The 26,195-nt window shown below is 38.9% G+C and overlaps 2 protein-coding genes across 4 annotated transcripts in view; one reads left to right on the top strand and one right to left on the bottom strand.

The window, feature by feature from the left end:
* RARS2 (arginyl-tRNA synthetase 2, mitochondrial) overlaps positions 1-25,258 on the bottom strand; it is a 64,071-nt gene extending 38,813 nt beyond the window's left edge. Inside the window, exons 1-4 of one of the 2 annotated variants that reach the window (XM_044245977.1) lie at positions 25,184-25,258; positions 9,287-9,360; positions 6,614-6,716; positions 5,183-5,266 (exon numbers count right to left, since the gene is read on the bottom strand). In XM_044245977.1, coding sequence (XP_044101912.1) covers positions 5,183-5,266; positions 6,614-6,716; positions 9,287-9,360; positions 25,184-25,219 — 297 coding nt within the window. In that variant the 5' untranslated portion in view covers positions 25,220-25,258. The remainder of the gene's footprint in view (positions 1-5,182; positions 5,267-6,613; positions 6,717-9,286; positions 9,361-25,183) is intronic. The other variant, XM_044245983.1, reaches the window with a different exon arrangement.
* Positions 25,259-25,391: 133 nt separating this feature from the next.
* The window catches only part of ORC3 (origin recognition complex subunit 3), a 63,198-nt gene continuing 62,394 nt past the window's right edge, over positions 25,392-26,195 (top strand). Inside the window, exon 1 of one of the 2 annotated variants that reach the window (XM_044245952.1) lies at positions 25,392-25,455. In XM_044245952.1, the coding sequence (XP_044101887.1) occupies positions 25,432-25,455 (24 nt within the window). In that variant the 5' untranslated portion in view covers positions 25,392-25,431. The remainder of the gene's footprint in view (positions 25,456-26,195) is intronic. The other variant, XM_044245962.1, reaches the window with a different exon arrangement.

The following is a 26,195-nucleotide window of genomic DNA, read 5'->3' as shown; positions in this document are numbered from 1 at the left end:
CTTTACTGACTTCTACTTCTCAGTTTCCTTTGCAGGCTCCTCTTCCACTGCCTGCCACCCTACTCCCTACCATGTGCTTCCTTCTTGCTTCTAGCTCCTTACTTCATACGTCCCCTAGGTATAAAGTCCAAAGTCTTCAACTACTACTTACCTAATAAAATCTTTCCTGTGCCATAGACTGGTATGTCCAACTCGAAGATCTGAAGTGCCTGAGATGTGCAATGGAATATACTCCTTTTCCTTTTGCATTCTCCATCTACATGAACTTTACCTCCTCACCCAGCTAACCAAGTCAAAGACCCGGGAGTACCTAAGTTTTATCCTTTTCCCTCAACCTTCATAATCAACCACCTATTAATCACCAAATCCTGCACCTACCACTGCCTATTGTTATAGTTATCCCTTCTGTCCTGGTTTAGACCCTCATCATCCGTCAGCCATACCACTACAAAACCACAACAAAACAATAATACATAACTAACTCCTTATATAACATGTAAATTTAATTAGATCTATGTTCTACTTAAACCCTTCAATGATTCCAAGACATCTAAAAGATTTTATCAATTTCTGGTTTTTTACTTTACATGCATTTCGCCTTTGTTTCATAATTTTAAGAAAACTGATTTGTTAAATGGCACATTATAACATCCATAAAAACCATAAGGTAGAAGTGTTAGGATCTTATTTTTTTGGTAATAAATATATAATATTAAAATGAGGTGAATTTTGGGGTGCCTGGGTGGCTCAGTGGGTTAAGGCCTCTGCCTTCGGCTCAGGTCATGGTCTCAGGGTCCCGGGATCGAGCCCCGCATCGGGCTCTCTGCTCGGCGGCGAGCCTGCTTCCTCCTCTTCCCTCTCTGACTGCCTCTCTGCCTAGTTGTGATCTCTCTCTGTCAAATAAATAAATAAAATCTTTAAAAAAAAATGAGGTGGATTTTATTAGTGTAATACTAAAAAATTATCAAACATACCAAATGTGGTTCACATAACACACCATGGAAAATGATGATGGAGGAAAAAAGCTGAAATTCTAACGCAGGGCATATAAGGCCCTTCACACTATATAATTTCATACCCTCCCCCATGCCATCCTATGTGTGAACCATACTCTATCACCACTGATTTCCAGACAATGCCATGTTCTTGACCTTCTGTACTCTGGCCCAGGCTATCTTCTCTGCCTGAATGCCTGCATTTATATCTCCCAGATATAGCCGTCTTTTTTTTTTTTTTTTTAAAGATTCAGAAAATTTTTTTTTGTTTTTAAGTAATGTCTGTACCCGGTGTCTGGGTGGCTCAGTCAGTTGAGTGTCTGCCTTCAGCTCAGGTCATGATCCCGGGATCCTGGGATCGCATCCCACGTCAGGCTCCCGGCTCAGTGGGAGTCTGTTTCTCCCTCTCCCTCTCCTACTGTTTCTCTCTCTCTCTGTATCAAATACTAAATAAAATCTTTATTTAAAAAAAAAAAAAGGACTGTCTACACCAAACATGGGGCTTGAATCCACAACCCCAATATTAAGAGTGGCATCCACTTTTGCCCAGCTGAAGATTACCTCTTCACTCCTCAAGTTAGACTTATGTGTACCTTTCTTTACATTGGATTGCAGCTTACACATGCCTCCACTGTATCATGCATCACATTTTCATATCCACTACACATTACATTGATATTTTTTATGCTTTTCTTTTAGATCATAAGCTTCTTGGGGGCAGAACACAAGCCACTTTATCTTTAGATTTTAGTAATATAGTCCCTGGCAAAAAACAAGCAGAAAGTTTATGAAATTAGTGGCAAAAGTTTTAAACTATAGAATGTCAGTGAGCTGGTAAAGTTCCTTGATATTCCGATGAATAAGATGAATAAGCTAGAGGTCCATCTACTCATCATTAAAATGTAAGATGCTCTTATAAGAACCTCTACGGAAGCTACTACCACCTATTTGTTTTTTGGTCAATACTTGAAAAGAGTTTAATCATTCATTCCTTCCATGTGCTCAGCCACTTGGCACTACATGTGACTTGAATGCATCTACTACTGCCTCTGGCTTAAGCTCAGTTAGCAAAATAATGAGCAGAATCAGAACCATTTAAATTAGTATCTCTTTTTCTTTTTTTCCTTAAGTTTTAATAGAGCATGCAAAGTTGAATTTGACAAATGAAAAAATACAGGTATACATGTAAAATAAAAATGATGTTATCCATTGTGTACTTTTAAGGCACAACTAAAAAAAGAGGATTTTGTTTGATTTTTTCCTTTTTAGTTAAACTCATATTTTCTTTTTTTCTCTCCTTAAATGAATTAACTATTATTTTAAATTACTCTTGAAAGTCATCTGTAAGCTACTGACAGGTGGAAGCTTGACACCAAACTGACAGCTCTTCACGATGTATGAATTGGTCATACCACCTTATGGTTTTGAAAAATTCATTATCTAGTTCCAATGATTTGGCAGTTCCTACTGTCTTTAATTTCACATTCTAGTCTCCTATGTTTGAGGATGATTTACACGAAGACATTACACTGCCTCAGTTAGTGATCCAAACTTAAGCTAACATTTAATCATTTCCTGGGGCTGCCAGTGTTAATTCAGTTGCAATGCGTGAACAGATACGTTTTATGCAAGGCTAAGTTTGTACATGTGTAAGCAATGACAAATTCATAATTCCCTGCTTGAAAATTAAGTTTCGGACACAGGTCACTGGCTACATGTCAATCTTGATGACTTTAATATGTAAAAATATGTATTAATAATGGTCCCAAAGGGTTGAATTTTTTTCTTGATGTGATCTGAAAAATTCATTATACATGCAAATGGCCATTCTTTAAAACCTGAAAATAATGGAGCCAGATGTAGAAGAATTTAGGTTTTGAGCAAACAAGGCTTATCATTAAAAAACTGCATCTTTTAACCAGGCACATTCAATATTCCTTTGACTATGGGTGTTCACTAGTTCAGTGTCTCTATGACACTGAGCAGGGCTACCGTGAGCAATCTGCTTGTTCCTTTAATAAAAATCACACTAAGATCCAGGCATTCAAGGCTACAGTGGGGGAGGATTTCCAGGTGATAAAGAGTAGCTGGACCTCAAAGCCCTAGATCTTGTCCCTGTATTGTCAACTGAGAAGGATTTGGGAATACTTTTAATATGCAAGCTAGTGTGCATTCTTAAATTGGAGAAAATCTCATAGTTTGTTCACTGTAATAATAAAGCATGAAAATTTGTGGCCACTGACGTTTTAAAAGAAGTAAACACATGCCTTGCTTGATATATAAAACACATCTCTTTCAGTCAAGCTGGCTGTAAAGGCAACTTCATCTAATAGTACATTTTCCCACCTCAGGGAAAATTAAAAAAGGTAAAATACTGCTGCCTATGAATTAGACTGGAGTTTGGTGGGCACTGTGGTGAGCTGCATTTCTGCTTCTATAAAAATCGAGACTGTTGGGGCGCCTGGGTGGCTCAGTGGGTTAAAGCCTCTGTCTTCAGCTCGAGTCGTGATCCTGGGGTCCTGGAATCGAGCCCCGCATTGGGCTCTCTGCTCAGCGGGGAGCCTGCTTCCCCCTCTCTCTGTCTGCCTCTCTGCCTACTTGTGATCTCTCTCTCTGTGTCAAATAAATAAATAAAATCTTAAAAAAAAAAAAATCGAGACTGTTGGGGCACCTGGGTGTGTCAGTCAGTTAAGTGCCTGATTTTGGTTCAGGTCATGATCTCAGAGTCTTGGGGTCCTCTTCCCACTCATGCCCTCTAACAAACAAATAAAATATTATCTCTAATAAATAAATATTTATCTATCTACCATTTATTTGAGAGAGTGTTCAAGTGCATGGGAGCACAGGGAGGGGGAGGGGCAGAAGGAAAGGGAAAAGCAGGCTCTCCACTGAGTAGGGAGACCAATATGGGGCTTCATCCCTGGGCCCTGGGATCATGACCTGAGCTGAAAGCAGATGCTTAACTGACTGAGCCACCCAGGTGCCCCAGTAAATAAAATCTTAAAAAAATATACTTGTGATCATAATCGGAAGAAAGGGTGCTAATTTAGAAATGGTAAATTAGACTCAATGGTTTACTAAATTGACATGAAACGTTACCAACTAAGAGCCTAACAGGCTGCAATCACTTTTCAACAAGCTCAAAACAAATTTCCTTCTTGTCCTTGTGACTGATTTTGGTTAATTATCTCTCCTTGAAGTACGAAGGATAAAAAGATAAAAGAAAAAAATTCAAGGATCTAGAGGCAAGCATATTAACACTAACTCTCCCTCGGAAGACTGATAGGGCAGATGGGCAAATGTCTATTATCTGTATAATCTTGGTGAGAAATTATATTAGAAATTTTCGTTTTATAGTAATTTTCAATTCAAGACTGCAGCATTACTAAGCCTGACCAACTCAAAACCAGTATTTCAAAGACAAAACAAAACTAAATAACAGCCTACAGCATGCATTATGATAAATTTTCAATTTCAACTGAGATTAAACTCTCAATGAAAGATCTCATACCACTGCCTATCCAGGATTACCTGTCCTCCAGTCTTACACGAGACCCAGTTCCTTTATGTCATTTCTCCAACTCATCCAGGCCATCCTGAGTTTTCTGATCTTTCTTATGCTTATTGTATCAATCCAACTTTTGTTTTATTAAAAGAATAAGCTATCTTATAGTTTCATCTGTATAAATCTCATGCTACCAATAGATTACAGGCTACCAGAGAGCCAAAACCAGCAGTACTCTTTGGGCCTTCAATATAGAGTCCATTAATTCATTCAATAATAGTTATCTCACACCTTCTGCATGCTAGGCACTGTGCTAGGAACTGGGGATCCAACATTCTCAACAGAGAGAAAAACAGATGCTATAAGCTCTAATGGAAATTAAAGGGCAAGAGGCATTAATCAAATAAAAAGATGTATAATAGTAACTATGATAAGTTCTGCAAAGGAGAGATACCCACTGATGGTAGAGCACATAAATGAAGGGGACAGAAAGGCACAGCCCAGGAAACATCAAGAACTGAAGGGTAAGCAGCAGTTAACTTGGGGTGGCACTCCAAGAAGGAGAATCAGAATGTGTAAGGTTTTGAGGCAAGAGGAGGCGACGCTTAAGAACTGGGGGAAAACCACTGTAGCTAAATCAGACTGAGTAAAGGTGCATAGCTGGAACATAATCCATTCTTACCTTTGTTAACAGTTCTCTGTTAATTTTGAAATTTACAGTCCCTCGACCAGTGCTGATTTCGCTCACCACTGTATCACATTTTAGCTGAAAAGATTTAAAAAAAAAAAAAACCCAGGTAAAATAAAATATGTTATAAAACAAGCGTAATGATATTTGTAGTTTTAATACTATCACTTTGGAGTCCAAACACAGCAGGTGCATCATATCTGTCATTATATCCAGACCTGGGCCTTAGCCAATCTGTTCAATTCTATCACTTGACAAGTTTCCTCCTTTTCTAGCCTAGAATACTACTCTATATTCAGAATCTCTTCTTCTTTCCCATTCTCTCACTTCAAATTCTCCGCCTCACATGGAAGGAAGCCAGTATCACTTCACCCCCCAACCTGATGTGCCCTGACAAGCAGTGAACTCTTTTTATCTCACCCACTTTGCACAAGAGCCACAGGACATTTCATTCTGTCAGGCCCTACGCTGCCAGCACTTGTACCCACACAAAAAATAGGTATCATTTAAATACTTGGTCTTCATTGAATATACCTTAAAATTTTAACCAACTAGATTTCTAAGCACCTGATATATCCATGAAACTTGAAGAGATACCTGTTTTCACTGAAGAATCACTAGTCTTTATATTTGAGACTCATAGGATATGGGGGAAGGAACTAAATACCGTAATCAGAAAAATTCTACTCCTCGTGTACTTCCTGATAAAAATCTAGGTTGATTTTCTGATCAAATAAATATTTACTCAGCTACCAAAGCTCTTTGATTATACTCATTCTTTATACATCTTTTTCTACGATAGTGACTTTCATTGTTCCAATCCTTCAGTGTGCCCAGAAGCCTCTGTGTCACATGTAATAACCGTATTTTAAAAACCCTGTTTTTTATGGTATTACATTAATAATTTAGATTTGGTCATTCTCTACAATCCTTTCAATTTCCCTTTTAGATACCAAACCCAACAAAGAAATTAGAAATGAATGAGTTTATTAAATTATCTAGCCACTTCTCTGCAATCATGATTCTATTTACACCTAATCATTTTTCTCATATTTTAATGCTCATCTTCTCAGAAACTCATTTTAAAAATTGCAACCCACTGCTCTAATTTATCAAGCTTGTTCTCTTAAATTCAGAAGTCCATCCAGCTTCAATCTGTAAATTTAATTAACACTTCAGTCCTCCTGTAAGTAGTTAATCAAAAAATTGAACAATGTCAGCTCAAGAGGAATGCTTTATAGCTAATTTGAAAAATCATCTTAACCTTATAGGACATGGCTAAAATGAATTTAAATTGTATTTTCCAAGGTGCCTTGAACAAAAACAACACTATTAAACTCATTATTATGCCTGAGATAGCCTGCAGAGTTTTTTTCTTTTTTTACTTTGTTATAATCTCTAAAAAAGATAATAGTGCTGAAGTACCTTCTCTGCCAGTCTTGTGGCTTGAACTTGAATATCTGGTCTTGAATGGTCATTGTTGTTTTCCAATAGAGAATCCACAGAGAGCTGAAAATCAGCTACTTCTCTAAAGACAGAAAACAAAATAGGAAAAAGCTGTAATATCTTAAAAACATTACTAGTGTAACAACAACAACAACAACAACAACAACTAACCATTATGGATTCTTCAGTACAATTTTATCAGAAGGAAAGGGTTTTGCTTTAAAAATATAAAGCAAAGAAATTAGAAATATCAACTTGTATTTATTTAGAACTTTATCTTCTTAAGTTCTTCTTCTATTCCTCTTCTAATACCTAACTGTACTTTTATTATATCTCTGTGAGATAGGTAGTTCAAAGTGTAATAAAAAATTTAACTGATATACAAACATCTAGGTAATTACCCAGCTAGAACATCCTCTGACATTAATAAGGAACTAGAGGGGGCGCCTGGGTGGCTCAGCTGTTAAGTGGCTGACTTCAGCTCAGGTATGATCCTGGGGTCCTGAGATTGAGTCCCATGTCTGTCTCCCTGCTTGGTGGGAGGCTGCTTCTCCCTCGCCCTCTTCCCCTGCTTGTGGTAATACTTGCTATGTCTGCCCCCCAAAAAAATAAATAAATAAATCTTAAAAAAGAAAAAAAAGGAACTAGAAAATGAGATTCCATGGGCACAATAAGTGATTAAACCATTATTTAATCCACTGTCACTGAAACCAAAGGACCTATTTTAGAGGAGGTACAAATGACTTCATTTTTATCACTCTTGACATTCAGGGATATACTAAAATATCTTATGATCTCTGTTTTACATCACATTAAGCCACCTGGTCAACAAAGACCATTATAAATTTTCTTGATCCTTGAGGCACATGGGTGGCTCAGTCAGCTGGGTGTCTGGCTCTTGATTCTGGCTCAGGTCATGATATCAGGGTTGTGGGACTGAGTCCAGTGTCAGCTCTGTGCTAGACATGGAGACTGCTTGGGATTCTCCTCTCCTTTTCTCTCTGCGCTCTCCCTCACCCCTGCTACCCCACTCATGTATTCACTCTCAAAAAAAAAAAAAAATATATATATATATATATATATATAGAGAGAGAGAGAGAGAGAAGAAAAAAATACTTTTCTTGAGATCCTTCCCAATATTTATTCTCTATAAACCAAAGGTATAGTGAAATATAGTATCATTAAAGTAGAACTGCCCAAAGGAGTTCTAGGCAGGTGAAGAAAATCTTTTTCAAAAGATGGGCCAAGGGGCACCTGGGTGGCTCAGTCGGTTAAGTAGCGGTCTTGGGTTCAGGTCATGATCCCAGGGTCCTGGGATGGAGCCCAATATTGGGCTCCCTGCTCAGTGGAGAGCCCACTTTTCCCTCTCCCTGCTGCTCTATCTATGCTCTCTAGTTCTCTGTCAAATAAATAAATAATATCTTAAAAAAAAAAATGGGCCAAGATTGTTTAGCTTATTAAAGGCCCCTGACTCATAAAATAAAAAGCAGGGATTTTCATTATTATTTTATTATTATGCAAAATGCCATTTACAGATTTTATGAAATAGGCAACTGGCTTCAAATATAACATTAATAGATGTGTAATTAGAAGATCCCCTTGGTCTGTGGTTGCCTTTGTTCTTCGAACTCAATGTAAAGTAAGCTGCAGCAGGACACTTTAAAGATGCTTTCTTTCAACAAGGCCAAGTGTAGCCTTTCTCTTCCTCTTCCACTTACTCTTTGTCTATTGTCTATTCCTGGAACAATAATCTTCATCCTACCCTCTCCTGAAATCCTGACAAAGTTAAGGAGACAAAATATTTGGATATAATGGTAATGATAATTATATCTTCCCAAAGCTTTGGGCTTAAATGCCTACTATGTAGCTAATTTCTTGTCATTATTAATTGACTGAGAGGACATTTTATTTAAGTACATAATTTTTTTTAGCCAAATGGTAAAGAAGCATCAGTCAGAAGGACCAATCTCACAAAAGATATCTTCCTGTATCCAAGAAAGGAACTAAGGGTTTTATGTTTTCTATTACCAGGCGTTCTCAAATGGAATCAAACAAAAAAAACCTGAAAACCACAAAAACCCTAGCAGGTAAATATAGCACTAGACTGTTCAAGCATCAGATAGTGTATAATCTCTAAAATCCCTTCAAAAACCCTGAAAAAAAATTTTTTTTTTTTTTTTTTTGAGAAGTGAGTGAGAGCGAGAGAGAAGCAGGGGGAGGGGCAGAGGAGGGAGAGGGAGAAGCAGACTCTCCGCTGAGCAGGGACTCTGGGATCACGACTGGAGCTGAAGGCAGATGCCCAACTGACTGAGCCACCAAGGCAAAACCCTGAAATTTTAACTGTAATCTTAGTCCTTTTATTTGCTATCACAGAATTAAATTTTGACTTTGTTCCTAATTTCCTTAAAGACTTTGCCATAATTATCATTAATAGCATAAACATCAAACACCGTAAGAGTACTAATTTAATGTGCCATGTCAAAGTAGGTAAAATACAGATTTTATTTCACTATTTAAGTGAATGGGAGTAACAGGTTACAACACATTTTATGGTTTATTTCAAGGTCTATTCTGTAAATTGAAGAACAACTATTTTTTTTTTTTGCATACTGACAAAGTCAGCAACATTTTAAGTTGTTACAAATACTTAACTCTTTTCTGGAAATTGGAACTGCAGATATTGACTTGATCAAGTTTTCTGGTGGAAGATCTAACACTCTGGAAAGCTGAACATTAAAAAAAAAAGGCAAGATTGTTAATAATTTGTACCAGATTCAGTGCAATACTACTCAACAAAAAGAATATTCAGATACTTAAATAAGCCTCAAATGCTAAGTGACAAAAACCCAACTCTGTTAACAGACTATATAGTATATGATTTTATTTATCGGACATTCTGGAAAACCCAAAACTATGAGAAAGAGAGAGAGAGAGAGAGAGAGAATCTTAAGCAGGCTCCAACTTGGTGCAGAGCCCCACACAGGGATGGATCTCACAACCCTAAGATCATGACCTGAGCTGAAATGAAAAGTCAGATGACCTATCAACTAAGCCACCCAGGTGCCCCTTAGTATATGTTGATTTTTGAATTCATGTCTCAGAGTACAGTCTTTATTTTTAAATTCTAGTCATTGGAAACTGCATTACAAAAGCCTCTACAAAAAAGGTTATTTCCTTAGGCCGTTTTCCTAGGAGTGGATAAACATTTCCACCACATTTATAGAATAAAGGCTGTAACAGTTCATGCTTATATTACAAAGAGTTCTTGCCAATATAGGTACACCAATAAGAGAGGTTCTATTATAATTTCTTTTAGAAAAAAGAAAAAAATGATTCAAATTTACTATCTATGAGTCCAAGGGAAAGCCATCTTACATAAATGAGCTTAGGCTTTCACATATGAAAAATGGGGATAAGCTATTAAACTAGGGTTCTCAGACACCTGGTTGACTCAGTTGGTTAAGTGACTGCCTTCCACTCAGATCATGACCCTGGAGTCCCAGGACTGTGTCCCTCATTTGGCTCCATGATCAGCAGGGAGTCTGCTTCTCCCTCCGACCCTCCCCACTCTGATGCTCTCTCTCTCTCATCTCTCTCAGTAAATAAATAAAAACTCTTAAAAAAAATAAACTAGGGTTCTTGTAAGGATTAAGAAAGATGTACCACACAATAAGCATGTAATAAATATTATCTTCTTCCTTTAAAATTAAGGTTTTATTTTGGACATTGTAACGGCCTACTTAGCCAGAGCGATTTCATCTCGGTTAAGCAGGGATTTTGTTGTTTATGCAGTAAAACTTAAACTGACCCTGCCCCCTGCCCCGCCTCCAGGGGAATTTACTTAAAAGCAAGTCCAGGAAACCAGTAAAATATGGTTCACCAGTCCCTGATAACAGAGCCCAAATACAAGGGCGGTTCAGGTCAGGTGGAGATAACAGAGCCCAAATACAAGGGCGGTTCAGGTCAGGTGGAGATAACAGAGCCCAAATACAATAGATGAGTCGGTCCAGGTGGAGACATCCAATCAGTGGAGCAAGCATACTGTCTCCCTAGCTACCAAGGAATGTGGGCCCTGCCTTTTGGGCGCCAATTCTGACCAAGGTGATAGGCTAGTTCAAATAGCTACTATGGGGTGAACTGTAATTCAATTGGCTACCCATGTGTGACATAGCATGACTGTGCAGCTTTTTCTGTGTGTTGCAATCTCATTGGCCACCTGTGTGTGGCCAGGTTCAACCACATGGCCTTTGCTCTATAAAAGTTAGTCTGTGAGGCAGGGAGTCGTCGCTCTCTCTGTAAGAGGCAGCCCTGACCGGTAGGTTTGATTCTCGATGCTTGGCGCGAAATAAAGCTTTGCTTGACCTTCGCTTTGTATCAGTCTCGCTCCTTTGGTCACGGACCCTAACAGACATAATGTCTCCCAAACTTACCATAACCACTAAGATTTTATGCCTATCTTAAATATAAAGTCTGCTGGAAAACAAAACAATACAAAACTTAGTTATATAGGTCAATTTTAAAGCTTTTCAGCTGACAAATAAGTTTTGAACTTCGGTAATAAAATGTTTACATCCAAATGAGCAACACACACAAAATTCTGTTTCCAATACGAACTAAAAATTACTTAAAAATTGCTTATTTCTGGGGTTCTTGGGTGGCTCAGCAGGTTAAGTGCCAGCCAGTCTTTGGCTCGGGTCATGATCCCGAGGTCCCTGACTGGTAGGGGAGTCTCCTCCTCTCTCCCCCTCAGCCACCCAACCTCTTGTGCTCTCTCTCAAATAAATAAAATCTTCAAAAAAATTGCTTATTTCTTTTATTATATCTCAGTTGCTCCAAAAAAAAAAAAGGCTCTAAGGGGAATTAACACATAAAAATAAAATGGAGGTATAAAATCATACCAGAAAACCCAAGGTCAAGATAGTTACTATGCTTTTTGGCAACCAAGGTACAAAAAGGAATCTAACTATATAATACAGTGCTGCCTGGCAACAAACTTTTCCTAAAAGTAAATTCTAAGACCAAGTTATAGTCACGAAAATTTAATATCAAAATAGAAAATATCTTCAATAGCAGTTTCCCAAAGGCACAGAAACATATTTATATGATGTAAATTAGAAAACAAAATAAAAAGACTGATGGAAAAGGAGAAATGGAGAGTCACTGGTAACAAGAAGCAGAGAGTTTCAGAAGAGTCTGGATAGGGTTGGTGGTGATGGTTGCATAGCCATGTTAATGGACTTAATGCCACTGAACTGCACAATTAAAAATAGTTAAAATGGTAAATTTTATGTTGTATGTATTTTCCCATAATTAAAAACAAAACAAATTTAAAAAACCTAAAAGACTCTGGGATAAGTAGGGGAATGAAGCCTTCTTTACATTATCTCCCAACTCCCAACTTCCACCCATTATCGAATTAAAATGGAAAGGGTGGAAGAAAGAATAGAGAAAGGAAAGGAAGGTAGGTCATACATGGGCAGATTGGTTGGTTGGTTCTCCAGCAACAAACAGGATAGGCACAGTCCAAAGTTACAAACTTCAAAAGGGACAGCCAAGGAGACAAACCGCAACTTGTGAAGAAGAATGGAGCAGCCTTGTTTGGCATGCCTCTTAACTTGAATTAACAATTCTCATCAATACTCCAAGCTGAAGAGGAAAAAAATGAATCCCATTATTTTTTTTTAAATCTGTGATTGGAGGGAGAGGCTACAGAGCTGTGGGAGAGAAGGAGTAAAACAGAGACGTGAATTCTGTACTTTTCAGAAGTGAAGATTCTAGGGCAGCACACCAAAGTTCTCTCCAATGGAAACAACAACACATTCCCCAATTAAATGGAGATCTCGATATGGTTTTGTATGGGCAGTAAGAATCAGAGGAGGAACTTTTACAGGAAGGTGAAAAGATATCAGAGCTACCTAAGCAAAATTTAATATGTCAGGTCAGAGTTCAGGAATAATATACACATGTCACCAGAACCTACCAGAGAGACAAGCGTGGAAAAGCCTTAGAATTTATATTTTTGTAATCACAAAAGCAACGTGGGCCAAGAACAAATCTCACATGGAGAGTGAAGTCACCCACACAATGCAGGAACAAACAAAGTGTGGGCAGGATGGTCAAGCATGTGCAAGACGAAAAATAGGCAAAACAAGCAGACAAACTGGAAGTGGGGGAGAGGAGAAGAGAGGGAAGGACAAAAGATCAAAGTACTCTCGTCTAGAAAAATACAACCAAATGAATACAAAGGCATTCATCAAAAGTGCTTCAAGATTTGTGAACACAGTAAGAACTGAAAGAAAAAGATAAAACGGAGTCTAAAAATTAACAAATTGATGATCAAACATTTTTGTTATAGAATTAAGAAACAAAACATTCATAACTGAAAATAAATGACACAGAGGCCTATGATAATCAGAGAATACAGATTTAAAAAAAAAACATAAATTGAAAGCAATCAGAGAAAAAGAAATAAAATTGGGTACAAGATAATCCAACCTTATGATAACTGGTGTCCCTAAAGCAGAAAAAGAGCAGGAAAGCAAGCAGACAGGAAGATAGGTACAATGGTTCTCCAGCAGTATATACCATAATGATAAAGAGAAAAAAACCAAAGCCCACACTCTTCAAAAAGTGATAGCCAAGAAAACATGCAGAAGGTTCTGAAGAAGAATGGAGCAGTCTTGTATAGAGCAGGGCTTCTTGGTCTCTCTTGTCACAAGGTATAGAGACGAAGGAACAAAAGCCAAGAAAAAGAAAAAGTATTCTTAGAGATCTCTGCTCCCCAAAAAACAAGGCCTGAGAAAAGAACTTTGCGCAGGTAGTTTATTTGGGAGGCGATTCCTGAGGGTTCAAGTGACAGACTGAGAAGCATGAGAAGGAAGGAGGAAAAGTTAAGATTGTGCTGACAAGGTTACTGCTGTACACACTGGGGCTTAATTTTCCAAGCACACACAAGGTCTAATAAAATGGTCTAGCTGAAAACAGGAAGAAAGCTTCCATTCCCCATGGACTGAGAGCTGTTCTTGAGGGTGTTAACTGCCACATTCGAGCTGAGTATAGGCTGGAACCAGCAGGCTTTTAGACTAGATGAGGTGCTATCAGTAGTAAGCGACTGGAAGCACACGTGGTCACACAAGCAGCAGCGGGTACCAGAAGTGTGACCAAAGTGATGGTAGGGCCTAACAGTCAATAAAAGGGAAAATTTCCCTGAAATAAGGGACCAAATTTAAATTGTGGCATACTGCTGCAATGACACCCAACAGTAAAATAAAAGAACTAGATCTCATGCACAATTATGGATATATCTTTTTTTTTTAATTGAGCCTAAGAAACAAAAAACCCAAGTTGTAAAAGGATGATTACACTTTGACTACCACTCACATAAATTTTACTAACTTGTAGAAGAATACTATCTAGGGATACATTCATAGGTAGTGACATGCACAGATAAAATGAACACAAAACCTCACATGGGAGGAAAGAGTTTGCAGCCAGGGATGGGTACCCAGATTTTAACGTAACAGTTTTTTAAGCTGTGTGATGGGTACATAATAACTATAATTTTCTCCATGATTAAATATTTTGTTAAAAAAAGAAAATCTGGGGTACCAGGGTAGCTCGGTCAAATGACTGCCTTTGGCTCAGGTCATGATCCTAGAGTCCCAGGATCAAGTCCCAAGTCAGGCTCCCTGCTCAGTGGGGAATCTGCTCCTCCTGATAACCCACCCCCCTCTTGCTCTCTCTCACTCTCTCTCAAATAAATAAATAAGATCTTTACTAAAAAACACTACAGATCAAAATAACTACTATGTCAGGAAAATATAATTTGGAAAACTCAACACAGATACATCCTACTTAAGTTATGAAATTTCAAAAATAAAGCACCCAACTAAGAAAACTCCGAGGATGAAACAAATGCATTTTACTTTGTAGCCATATTACCTAACCACAAAGATCATGATCTGGTTAAAATGAATAATTTAGCAATGATATTATATAGAACTAGATCCTTCACAGGAAAAGTTGTAAAGTGGTATGTCTAGTTTCACTTGCTCACCTGTGTTTTAATCTGAATTGCCAACATATGAAAATTGATAAACTTTAAAATAACATTGTATGCATTTGCAGTAGCTGTCTTTGGAAAATTCAGATTCAGAACTAGATAATCTGGTGTTACTGCCTTATTTCTAAAATGAAGATTTCTGATATTACTTCTAAACATGTGATTTTTTTTTTTTTTTAAAAAGACTTATTTTAGAAAGGGAGCACAGGGACCCATATGGGGGGAGGGACAGAGGGAGAGAAGCTCAAGCAGACTCCCTCCTGAGCTGGGTGGGGCACGTGAGGCTGATCCTAGGACCCATGAGATCCTGAATTGAGCTAAGAGGCCAACACTAAAACTAGTCAACTGAGCCACCCCAGTGCCCCATAAACATGCTAATTTCCTAATGATTTAAACCACCTTTTGATACTTCTAGGGTTACGTTATCTAAGAAGTCAAAATTTCTTTAAAACAAAAACAACAAAACAAAACATAAGTAAGTTATGAGTGCATGGATGGCTCAGTTAAGTGTCTGCCTTCAGTTCGGGTTGTGGTCCCAGGGTCGTGGGATTAAGCCCTCAGACTGGCTCTTTCTGCTTGGCAGGGAGCTTGGCAGGAAGTCTGCTTCTCCCTCTGCCTGCTTCTCTACTTGTGATCTTTCTCTCTCAAATAAATAAAATCTTAAAAAAATAAATAAATAAAGAGAAAAAGAACCAAGTTAAAAAAAAAAAAGTACTATGAGCTCTTCTAAAAAATCTGCTTATAAAGAAATCCAGCCAATTAAGCCATACCTTAGGAACAGGATTGGTGGTAAGCATCTTACCCAATTCAATATAAAATGCATAGGAGGGGCACCTGGGTGGCACAGTCAGTTAAGTGTCTTGATTCCTTGAGTTTCAGCTCAGGTCATGATCTTAGAGTCTTGGGCTCTGCACTCAGTGGGGTGTCTGCTTGAGATTCTTTTTCCCCTCCCTCTGTCCTCTCCACACCCTCCCCCTCTGTCTCTCTCTAAAATAAATAAATCTTAGAAAAATAAAATGCATAGGGAACAAGTTGTGCAGATACGGTTAACAGACAGTAAGTGTTACACACTTTGAGAAAGGTACCCAAATTAAGAAATGCAAAGGAAAGTTATACCAACTACAAAAACATCCTCACGTCTAATGGCAAGTGTTGATATCATCTAAATTCGAAGTATCAAAATTTTTAAAGATTTTATTTGAGAGAGTGAGAATGCATGTGCGCACGTTTGGCGGTGGTACAGGGGGAGAGGGTGAAGCAGACTCCCTGATGAGCAAGGAGCCCAACATGAGGCCCAACCCAGTAATGAGGAAGCAGAAGGCTAGCTGAAGATAAACCATAAGGAGACACCCTGCAACTTCCCCCCAACATTCACCCCCCACTCCCAGGTGACATGAGTGTAACATTCTGCCAGGAATCTCCCACCTATCTTAAGGTTCTACCTTGCTAGAGGGGGAAAACAACCTCAACTTGATGGTGGCAAGACCTCTGGTATCTCCTATGTGGGTCCTCTTTAGCACGTGAAAGTTGTCTTGTAAACCTCTCTCTTTCCTTACTTTCCCAGCTGCTGAGTATGATCAGCCACTCCTCAAAATCCCAGTATCGCAGCTCTTTCTGCCCACGGGTCCTGTTCCTATGCTTTAATAAAACCACCATTTTGCACCAAAGACATTTCAAGAATTCTTTCTTGGTTGTAGACTCCAGATCTCCACCCACTGAACCTCACGGGTATTACAAAAACCACATCATCGACCTCGAAATCATGACCTAAGCCCAGCTGCCCTTGAAATAATCAAAAAATTTAAAAAAAGACTTCAAATTGTAATGTTTTTCAGGGCAGGTAGGTGGCTCAGTTGATTAAGCATCTGCCTTCAGTTCAGATCATGATCCCAGAGTCCTGGGATTGAGGCCTGCATCAGGCTCCCTGCTCAGTGGGGAGTCTCGTTCTCTCCTCCTGCCATTCCTCATGCTTGCGTGCTTGATCTCAGGCATATCTGCGCACTTGCTCTCTTTCTTTTGCTCTCAAATAACTTTTAAACCAAAACAAACTGTGATGTTTTTCAAAATCTCATTTCATAAAGTAGAGGACTCATTTCAGATTTAGCAATAACTATGAATTACATTTTAATTTATTTTTCTTTAAACTCAAGCAAAACAATATTTTTAATTTAAAATAGCATTTTGGTTATGGGTACATAGGGAATTAATACTATTATACATTTTGTAGTTGGGCATTTTTCTTTTATTTTGAAAGATTTTATTTATCTGAGAGAGAACATGAGCAGAAGGGAGGGGCACAGGGAGAGAGAGAAGCACACCCCCTATTGAGCAGGAAGCCCAATGAGGGGCTTGATGCCAGGACCCTGAGATCATGACTTGGGAGGAAGGTAGACACTTGCCAACTGAGCCACCCAGGCACCCCAGCAGTTGGACATTCTCTATCAGAAAACTTAAAAAAAAAAAAGCACCTCAAAATAAAAACTCATTACAATATGCCTAATTTTTGTAAGAAAGCCTATCCATCCAGTATTGCTTTTATTGTGCCTGTATATCTGCAAAGAAATATTATATAAAATAAAGGTCAATCAATGTTAGTAATGATTATTTATGGGGGAGGGTTTTTTCTTTTCTTTTCTTTTTTTTAATTCTTTTACCTTTCTGGTTTAATTCTTTACAATGGCCCCACAGTTATTTTTGCAAAAATGAGAAATATTTTTTCTTTACCAAAACACAACTTTACAAAAGCACTGTTAAAAAGATTCCTATTGGAAATTAAGTTGTATGATTCAGATACGTAGCTTTCTGGTTACCTAACTTCAGGTGGGGTTAAAACGTTCACCTGGATAATGGATAATAATTAGGTCCCCTTCATAAAGCCTCTGGGATTGTAGTAGGGTGGAAAAGGAGTTCAAAAATACCCTGACTTCAGAATTCTGAGGATGTAATGTAACAATGACTATCATTTATTGAATAATACAGTGTACCAAACACAATCCTAAACTCTATATACAATTCTTTTTTAACTATATACAATTCTAAACACTATACATTAATTCACTGAATTCTAATGACAAGACTAAAAGGTAACTAATTTTCCAGATTTTACAGAGGAGGCACAGAGAACTTACATACCTATGAAAGGAAAGGCTGGATTTAAACCCATCATGTCTCCCACAGTCAACGTTCTTAATCATGATACTTGTGGTTCATTTTGCTGCGCGTTGTAATGACCCAAGGATTTTTAGAGCTCACTGATGCCTGACTTCCACATGCAAATATTCTGGTGTGACTGGGTAACGGGATATTAAAAAGTTATCTGGTTAATTCCAGTGTGCAGTAAAGTGTGGCAACCATATGTGCTGCGACACTGTACCTTTCTGTCTCCTGGTCATCCTTGGTTATTGGTTATCAAGCCTAGAGGAAGATCAGAACCACCTGATGATTTTTTGAACTTCAAGGCCCCTATGTCACCCAGACCAATGGGCCTGGGCTATGGTATTTTTTAATGCTTCTCAGGTGATTCCGGTCTATAAACTAGACTTGGGAACGAATATCTTTCAAATAGGTGGGGCACAAAAAAAAAAAAAAAAAGAAAGAAAGAAAGAAAAAAAAACTTAACAACTACTATCAAGTGGTGGAATGTCCGAGAGCACTTTTTTTTTTTTAATATTTTATTTATTTATTTGAGAGAGAGACAGTGAGAGAGAGTATAAGCGAGGAGAAGGTCAGAGAGAGAAACAGACTCCCCGTGGAGCTTGGAGCCCGAGGAGGGAATCGAGGAGGGACTCAATCCGAGGACTCCAGAATCATGACCTGAGCCAAAGGCAGTCGCTTAACCACCTGAGCCACCCAGGTGCCCAGAGAGCCTGGTTTTTAATTCACCCAGATTCTCATAGGTCGCGAATTATTTTGGAAATAGTAAGGCTGTCTTTAACTGTCTCTGAGCTCGGACTTAGTGCTTTCTCTGATGAGAATGTGGCCTACAAGTTTCCCTAACTAAAGGATTTCTTCTTTCCCCTTCAAAAAAAGTTGTTTCTCCTGGCATTGGGCTTCACCTAGGACTACCACGAATAAAACACGGGCCTATTGATAACTATCTACTTGAGACAGTAAAAAAAAGTTTAACAGATGAAAGAATAAAGAAAAGAAAAAAATTTTACAGAATATGCTAAAAATTACTCAATGAAGATAAGACCACAACAATATTTTAGTATATGTGCTGCCAAAGCGAGCACAAGACCACAACAATAAAACTCAAAAATTTTAACAGAGAAATAAAATCCACAAAATATTAAGAATTTTCCTTGACAAACAAACTAACACAATGAATAAGGAAGAAATCTGAGGTTTGAAAGAGAACATTTAAGAGAGTATAAAAAATGAAAATTCACATAAGCCAGATCTGGTTTGGGAACCTAAGATCAGAGATTCTAATGTGTAATATAATAATGACTAATATGTATTCAGTGCTTACAATGTACCAGATACAATTATAAATCTTAGATCTGGCAACGTAACATCAGAGTTCCTAATAGACTCAGACTTCCAGGGTACCCAATATGAAAAAGCACACTAAGTAACCAGGATGTGGGAGGTTCTCAACCATTCCTTTTCCATTAGGCACACACATTTCTACCCCAAGTATCCAAGTACTGAACACAACGCCAAAAAAATATCCTCTCATCCTGGTTCTAGACAGGTTCTAAATTCAATTAGGAGTTAAACTTGCTAGGTTCAAGATCAAAATCTCTGGTAATTTAACAAAAAATCCGATTTTGTGGGCACCAGTGGATTAAGTGCCTTCGGCTCAGGTCACATCCCAGGGTGCTGGGATCAAGTCCCACAGTGGGCTCCCTGCTCAGCAGGGAGTGTGCTGCTCCCTTTCCCTCTGCTGTTCCCCCTGCTTGTGCTCTCTTCATCAAATAAATAAACAAAATTTTTAAATAAATCTAATTTTGCTAATGAAAAAGAGATCCTTATGCCTTAGCAATCAGACATATAGGTAGCAAAACTGGCATTTCATATGAAAAATAGCTCTGCATTTTTAAAAAGATTTTACTTATTTATTTGTGAGAAAGAGAATATGAGCCGGAGGAGGAGCAGAGGGAAAGGAAGAGGCAGACTCCCCACAGAGCAGGGACCACCCCCCCCAACATATGGTGCAATCCCAGGACCCTGAGATCATGACCTGATCCAAAGGCAGATGTTTAATCAACGAGCCACCCAGGTCCCCTAGCTCTGCATTTTTACCCATATAACAGTCTATAGGCCACAAGTCTTAAAATTCTTAAAATGTTATCATTGACTCTTTCAGATCTTAAATTACTTAAACTGTCTATTATCCCTGATTATTCCTTACTTCTGATTCTGATATAATCAGGTCTGGTGTGCAAATATGCCACCAAGAGCCAATGCACAAACACTCCCACACTTGTACAGACTCTCTTCAGATACAGGTCTGGTTTAACTCAGACTCAAAGTGGCAGCAAACCAGGTTAACAACCAAACCTTTAGAGTTCAGAAGAGAACTTTCCAAAAGACTTGGAAGACAAGTTATTACCAAGTATCTATAATGAAAGGAATTTAGCACAGCTCTTGAAGAACTTACAGTTTTAAGCAGAACTGAATGCTGGTGGGCCTGTGAGAACAGGTTAGAAGCGAAGTATACATTTAGACCATTCAGTCAGTCCTGTTGTTCACTTGAATGCGGATGAGTATCTTCCCCACACAACTATTTCAGCTTTTACTAGATGACAACTGGTCATCAAATTTAATTGCTCCTTGAGGCCACACCTGAAATCTAACAGAACTCATCAACAGTCAAGGAATCCTGTCTTCTATTCAGTAAGACAGCAGTATACCTCTTCTAGCACATTATGTAAACATAAACTAATGAGAAGAGCTTACGGCCACTTAAGATACAACAACTAAACGCAGCTTGTGATCCTATACTGGACAAAAATACTGAAAAAAATCAGCAAAACTGGAATGGAGTATACATTAAATGAAAGCATTATATGGTATTATGTGAATCTAATGACTATACCATGCTGGGTAAGATAAGCCTTGTTCTTAGAAGTAAACAATGAGGTATTGACAGGTTAAGGAGCATGCTTTATGAAACCCACTCTCAAGGGATACAGGAAATATATATAGACAGAATGATGAAGCAAATGTGGTAAAATGTTAATTGGTGGCTCTGGGTAAGAAAATATATGGAGTTCTTTGCACGATTATCACAACTTCTCTGTAATTTTGACATTCAAAATTAAAAGTATAAATAAATAAATAAATAAAATGAACTCCCTGGATTTATTTATTTATTTAAGTAGGCTCCACACAACTAGTGTGGAACCCAACACAGGGCTTGAACTCAAAACCCTGAATCAAGACCTCAGCTGAAATCAAGTCCAATGCTCAACTGAATGAGCCACACTTCTGCCCTTCAGCTGGATGTTTTAAACTTAACATCAAACTCTAAATGAAAGGAAACTGAGAAAGGGAAACAATCTACATTCCATTATTATGTTTCTGAGCCAAATACAGTGGGTAACATTTTACAAAGGTTTTTCTACATAATAAAGAGAATTCGAGCTTTGAGTCAAAACGTGGGGTTAGTAGTTCAACTTGACAATTTTGTTGCTCGGTAAGTTATTCTTTCACCTTCCTGAGTGTCAGTGTCCTCCTCTAAGAAACAGAGACAATGCTACAGATAGGATGACTGAAAAGATTAAACATGATAATATCAAATACTGTACACTTTGTGTGCACACCATTGTCCTAAGTGACAGGAGACAAATTTCTATGGGATTCCTAGTTTCTGCATGTCTTGTAAGCAGGCATAAAATCTTTTCAAAGATGCTCATATAGCAAACAGATTTGTAAGACAGAAATAGTGTCCCAGTCTAGAGCAAAGGAAAACATGCTTACTACCCATCCTCAAAGCCTCAAGGGTCCCTCTTCTATGTGACAGAGCACCTGGCCTGTGCACATATCATCTATCTGACCTTCTTCACATCACCCCGTGCTTAGAAGAGTGGCCTGGAGAACAGATATAAGTAAATGCTGACACTCTGTCTACTACTATTGCTGTGAATAATCCTTTTCTTCCACCCAGGGAACTCATGTTTTCTGCCACCACCCATGGAACTGTGACTTACTAGTAAGGTAAAGGCACAAACCCCTCACAGTTTTTGAGTCTATGCACTTTCTGTTAACATGTCATTAGATCTTATCAATAGCCCCATGAAGTTCAGCAAAATTGCATGGTACAAGTGAGATATTCCACAAACAATAGTTATTATTGTTTTCTTCTTCATTATCATTAATCCTTGCAACAATCCTGTAAACTTGGAATCAATACCACCATTTTATAGCTGACAGGTTAATTAACCTGCCAAGAGTGAGTCAGTCACACAAATGGATTTTAATCCTTTCCACCTTTTTTTATCTCACAGCTTTAAAATTATGAACTCATTTGGTGAAGCTGCAAACTTTTTATTACATTACAATAGATGACTTATTCTTTAACTATGTATAAACAGCCTTTTGTTTCAGGCACTCTGCTGGTGCTAGAGAAACAGTGAATAAAATATGCTGTCTTCATGAAGCCTGTAGAGAAAACACACCAAAACAAGGAAAACAAAACAAAATAACTAATTCCCTAATAATAATTAGCAAATGAAATAATTATTAACTCTTATAGATGCTATGATGGAAGCAAACAAGGGTCTGAGATAGACAGCAACTGGAGGACACACCTTTCAAACTACAGGTTGTCAGTTAGGAATAAATTCAGTGAGTCCCAACCAGGATTTTCTAAAAAATGTGGTACAGAAAAGAATGCACATACATTATAAGTACTGTTTTGTGAAATTTCGATCTAGCACAAAGAGTCATTATATAAAATCATTTCCTTTAAGGCACAGGGAATCATCTATGCAATGGGAATGGAAAGACCTTGCTTTGTTCGAAAAGCAAAATTACAGTGGGGCTAGGATCTTGCAGAAAGGAATAGGGTGGTATGAATGAATGTTGGAAAGAAAGATTTTAAGGTTCTGGTATAGTTTGTGCAATGCAGTTATAAATAGATAAGTGACACGATTTTACACTTGAGAAGTCACTTTTTTTGCTATAAGGAGGATGTATTTAAAGGAGGGCAAGGATGGTAACAGACCCATCAGAATGCTGTTGTAAGCAAATGACATAGGTGATAATAGTAGCTGGGTTTGGGGTGAGGAAAGGAAAGGGCAACAGGGATGGAAAAGAATGGAAAGATTCAAGATATTATTTTGAAGATACAGAGTCCAAAGGATTTACTGAGGTGAGCCCCAAGAGGCATACTCTAAATTTGAATCCTATCCGAATACTGTGGTTCCGTGAACATACACCACGCTCTCTCATGGGTCTGTTGCCCACACGTATGATGTTCTTGGGATACCCTACCACACCCTAAGCTCTCACCCTACTAACCTGGTACACATTCCTATCCATCCTTCTTTCAGGACTGAGGCTCCATATTATCTTTTCCACAAAGCATTCCTGACATTTGGAAGCTGTCTTCTCCATATTCCCTTAGCACTTCACACATTTCTAATACACTGGTTACAGACTGTATTGCAATTAACTGTTTATACATGTGTTTCCACAAGTTAGTCCAGAGCCAGGCCAGGCCAGAAGCCATATTCTACTCATTTTAAACCTTGGGACTGATGATAATACTTAGAAAAATGTAGATTCATTGTCAAAATTTGCTGAGTGAATGTACCATTTCATGTAATACATTCCTTCACTCCTAAACTAGCAAACGATCCTTATTCATAAAGATATGTACTGTACATATTTTAATTTAACCTCATTTCAGGTCATCCTTCAATGACTCGATCTTTGGAGAAATATGTATTTGCTTAGTTTATGTTGCCAGAGAAATCTATTATATTCTGTTTAATGATCAGATTGTGCTTCTTGCCTTCATAAACGATAGCACAGCATACAGGAAAGGGCTGATTTTGAAGTTAGACCCCTGTTCATAAACCATTTCTTCAATTTACTGACCATGAACTAGCCTTGGGTAGGTTTTTAATCTCTGGATCTCAGTCTGTTCAACTGTATAAGGTTAATACTTCTATGTCATAGGGTCATCATGGGGCTTAAATGTCAATGTAAAGCAACTAGCACAAATACACACTACATACCAGTTCCTGTTTCTCCAACTTAACTTCTTTACAAGGAAGAATACAGCCTTTGCAAAACTAAACACAAAATGTTTCTGCTCCTGGCATTATTTTGACCTATAGGGTGAGAAAGGAAACCGTCTTACCTCTCTCCCCTCCAAACACAGCTGGACACTGAGGTCCCAAACTACCTACTCTGGATATAGCCTACTGTCTACATTAGAATGACTTTACTGTTTCTTGGTCTTCATTATAACTCCTGCCCAGACAAATAGCTTGATTATTCATTACAGAACTTGCTGAAAAACCAATTCTTCAAGAAAAAACACCAGCTGTTTGTACCCGAAGATTCTTTGCACTCCCTTGCCTTCTGTGAAGATCAGTATGTAATCAAGCCATCTCCTCCGCTCCCTTGCCCTCTCACCCTGAGCCACCGAAAGACCAGCCTTAAACCATACTTCAGATTCTCAAGAAAAATCTGACCTTGACTTCCCAGAAACTACCACACTCTGCTGAAGTATTCTTTCTTACCCCAGTAAACCATAAACTCAGATTTGTCCTATCAGAAGGTTCTGGGTGGAATCTGAGAAGCCAGCAAGGATGGGGCAATACCACTATAAGCACAAAGACACGACAGAGGAATTTTCCCACCGAAGTCCAGAAATACTGTAAAAATAAGCTGAGGGAAATTATATACCAGGCAAAATACGTCCACTAATATGTCCATTAATAAAAAAGGAAATGGGTTTGTCAATAGAAAGTTTCTTTGCAATTTCAAAAATTGTTTTTGCTGAAATCTAATGTTGACGTGTTTTATTTCTTTTATTACAGAGCTGTTCACAGAGAGGACTCTGATTCAAGAAAAACAGCCTCTCACGTTGCCTTTGGAGTTACCAAAAATAACACTAGGACAGACGACCAAAATGACTGCAAGACAAACGACCAGTTTTTAAATTAGATCCTTGCGAATGAAAATTCAGATCCATTAGCAATTTCACTAATTGTAAGGAACACTGATTTCTAAAGGATTCTAACCATGGTCCAGTGACTTTCCACTAGGGTCAAGCTTATAAATCTCTGGGGTAGAAAGGACTGAGGGAAGAAAGATCTGCTTTTTAGGATTTACTTTTCTCCTTGAAAAACAGATTTGGGTTGCATGGCTGACCCTCCACCAGGTCTGCCTCCACAGCTCGAGCAGCTCCAGAGAGGAGGGAGAAGTCGACCGAAACAGGGTTTTCGTGGAATCCCCCTCTCGCTGACTGAGGACTGACCCGGGGTGGGGTTCCGCTCCTACTGCCAGTTCCCGGTCCGTACCTGACAGGCGATGGACCTGCGGAAGCTACAAGCCATGTCCTCCTCCAAGAAACGCGCACCAACCTCCTGGCCCAATCCTCGCCCCGCCCTCCTCTGTACGCCCCGCCTATGCGCGCCGGAAGCCCACTCGGTGGATTCTGCCAACCAATCAGGAAGCCGCGTGGCCCGCCACTAACCTCTGCCCTGCTGCCGCGAGGGAGCGCGGGAAATCCCGAGTGCAGCTGCAAATCCCGCGGGCCGCTGGGACCATGGCCACCTCCTCGGTGTCCAAGGTACGTGGGGAGGAGGTACGCCCACTAGACTTGGCCCTCGCCTCTTTCTCTTTTGGAAAAGGGATGTAGCAGAGGTTACGTAGGCCTCAATGAACAGGCTCCAGGGGTAGGGAGTGGCGGGCTGAGCCGAAGCGTCCTTACTCTAGGTGCGGTTGAGGTCAGTTTTGCTCGGGGAGCGAAGACACCGACCAGCCTTAGTTGTTTTGGCCTGGAGGACTTTTAAGTTCTGGTTTGTGGAGGTCGAATCCCCTGAGGATGTGGCCCCCCGTCCCTTCCTTTTTCTTTCTTATAAATGTGCGGCAAGCATTCCGTTAGGTACGAGATAGAGTGGTAAACAAAATCGACTGTGCTCAAAAAAGACATTAAACACAGATGAGGTGATGATAAATTGTGGTTAAGTGTTAGCAAGAATGTCTGGGGTCTGGGAAAGTTTGGGGAAAAGGACATTTTAGCTGAGACCTGAAAAAAGTAGCAGTTAGGCAAAGGATTGAGGGTAGGGAGTCTGTTCTAGCGTAGGGAATGACATGTTCTTTGGCCCAGAGGATAGAAATAAGATGACCTATCAAAGAAGTTGAAATATCAGTATAATCAGAGAGGAAACCTTGTGAAAAATGAGAATGAAACAGTTGTGTGTGTGTGTGTGTGTGTGTGAGAGAGAGAGAGAGAGAGAGAGGAGACCACATAGACCTCATATGGGCTGCCTTACATGGTCAGGGCTTTCAGGAAGACATGATAGTCTG

Source organism: Neovison vison, chromosome 1 (assembly GCF_020171115.1).
Source record: "Neovison vison isolate M4711 chromosome 1, ASM_NN_V1, whole genome shotgun sequence".
NCBI lineage: Eukaryota > Metazoa > Chordata > Mammalia > Carnivora > Mustelidae > Neogale > Neogale vison.
Note: the sequence above shows the minus strand (reverse complement) of the source record. Positions and strands in the feature narration are given on the sequence as shown.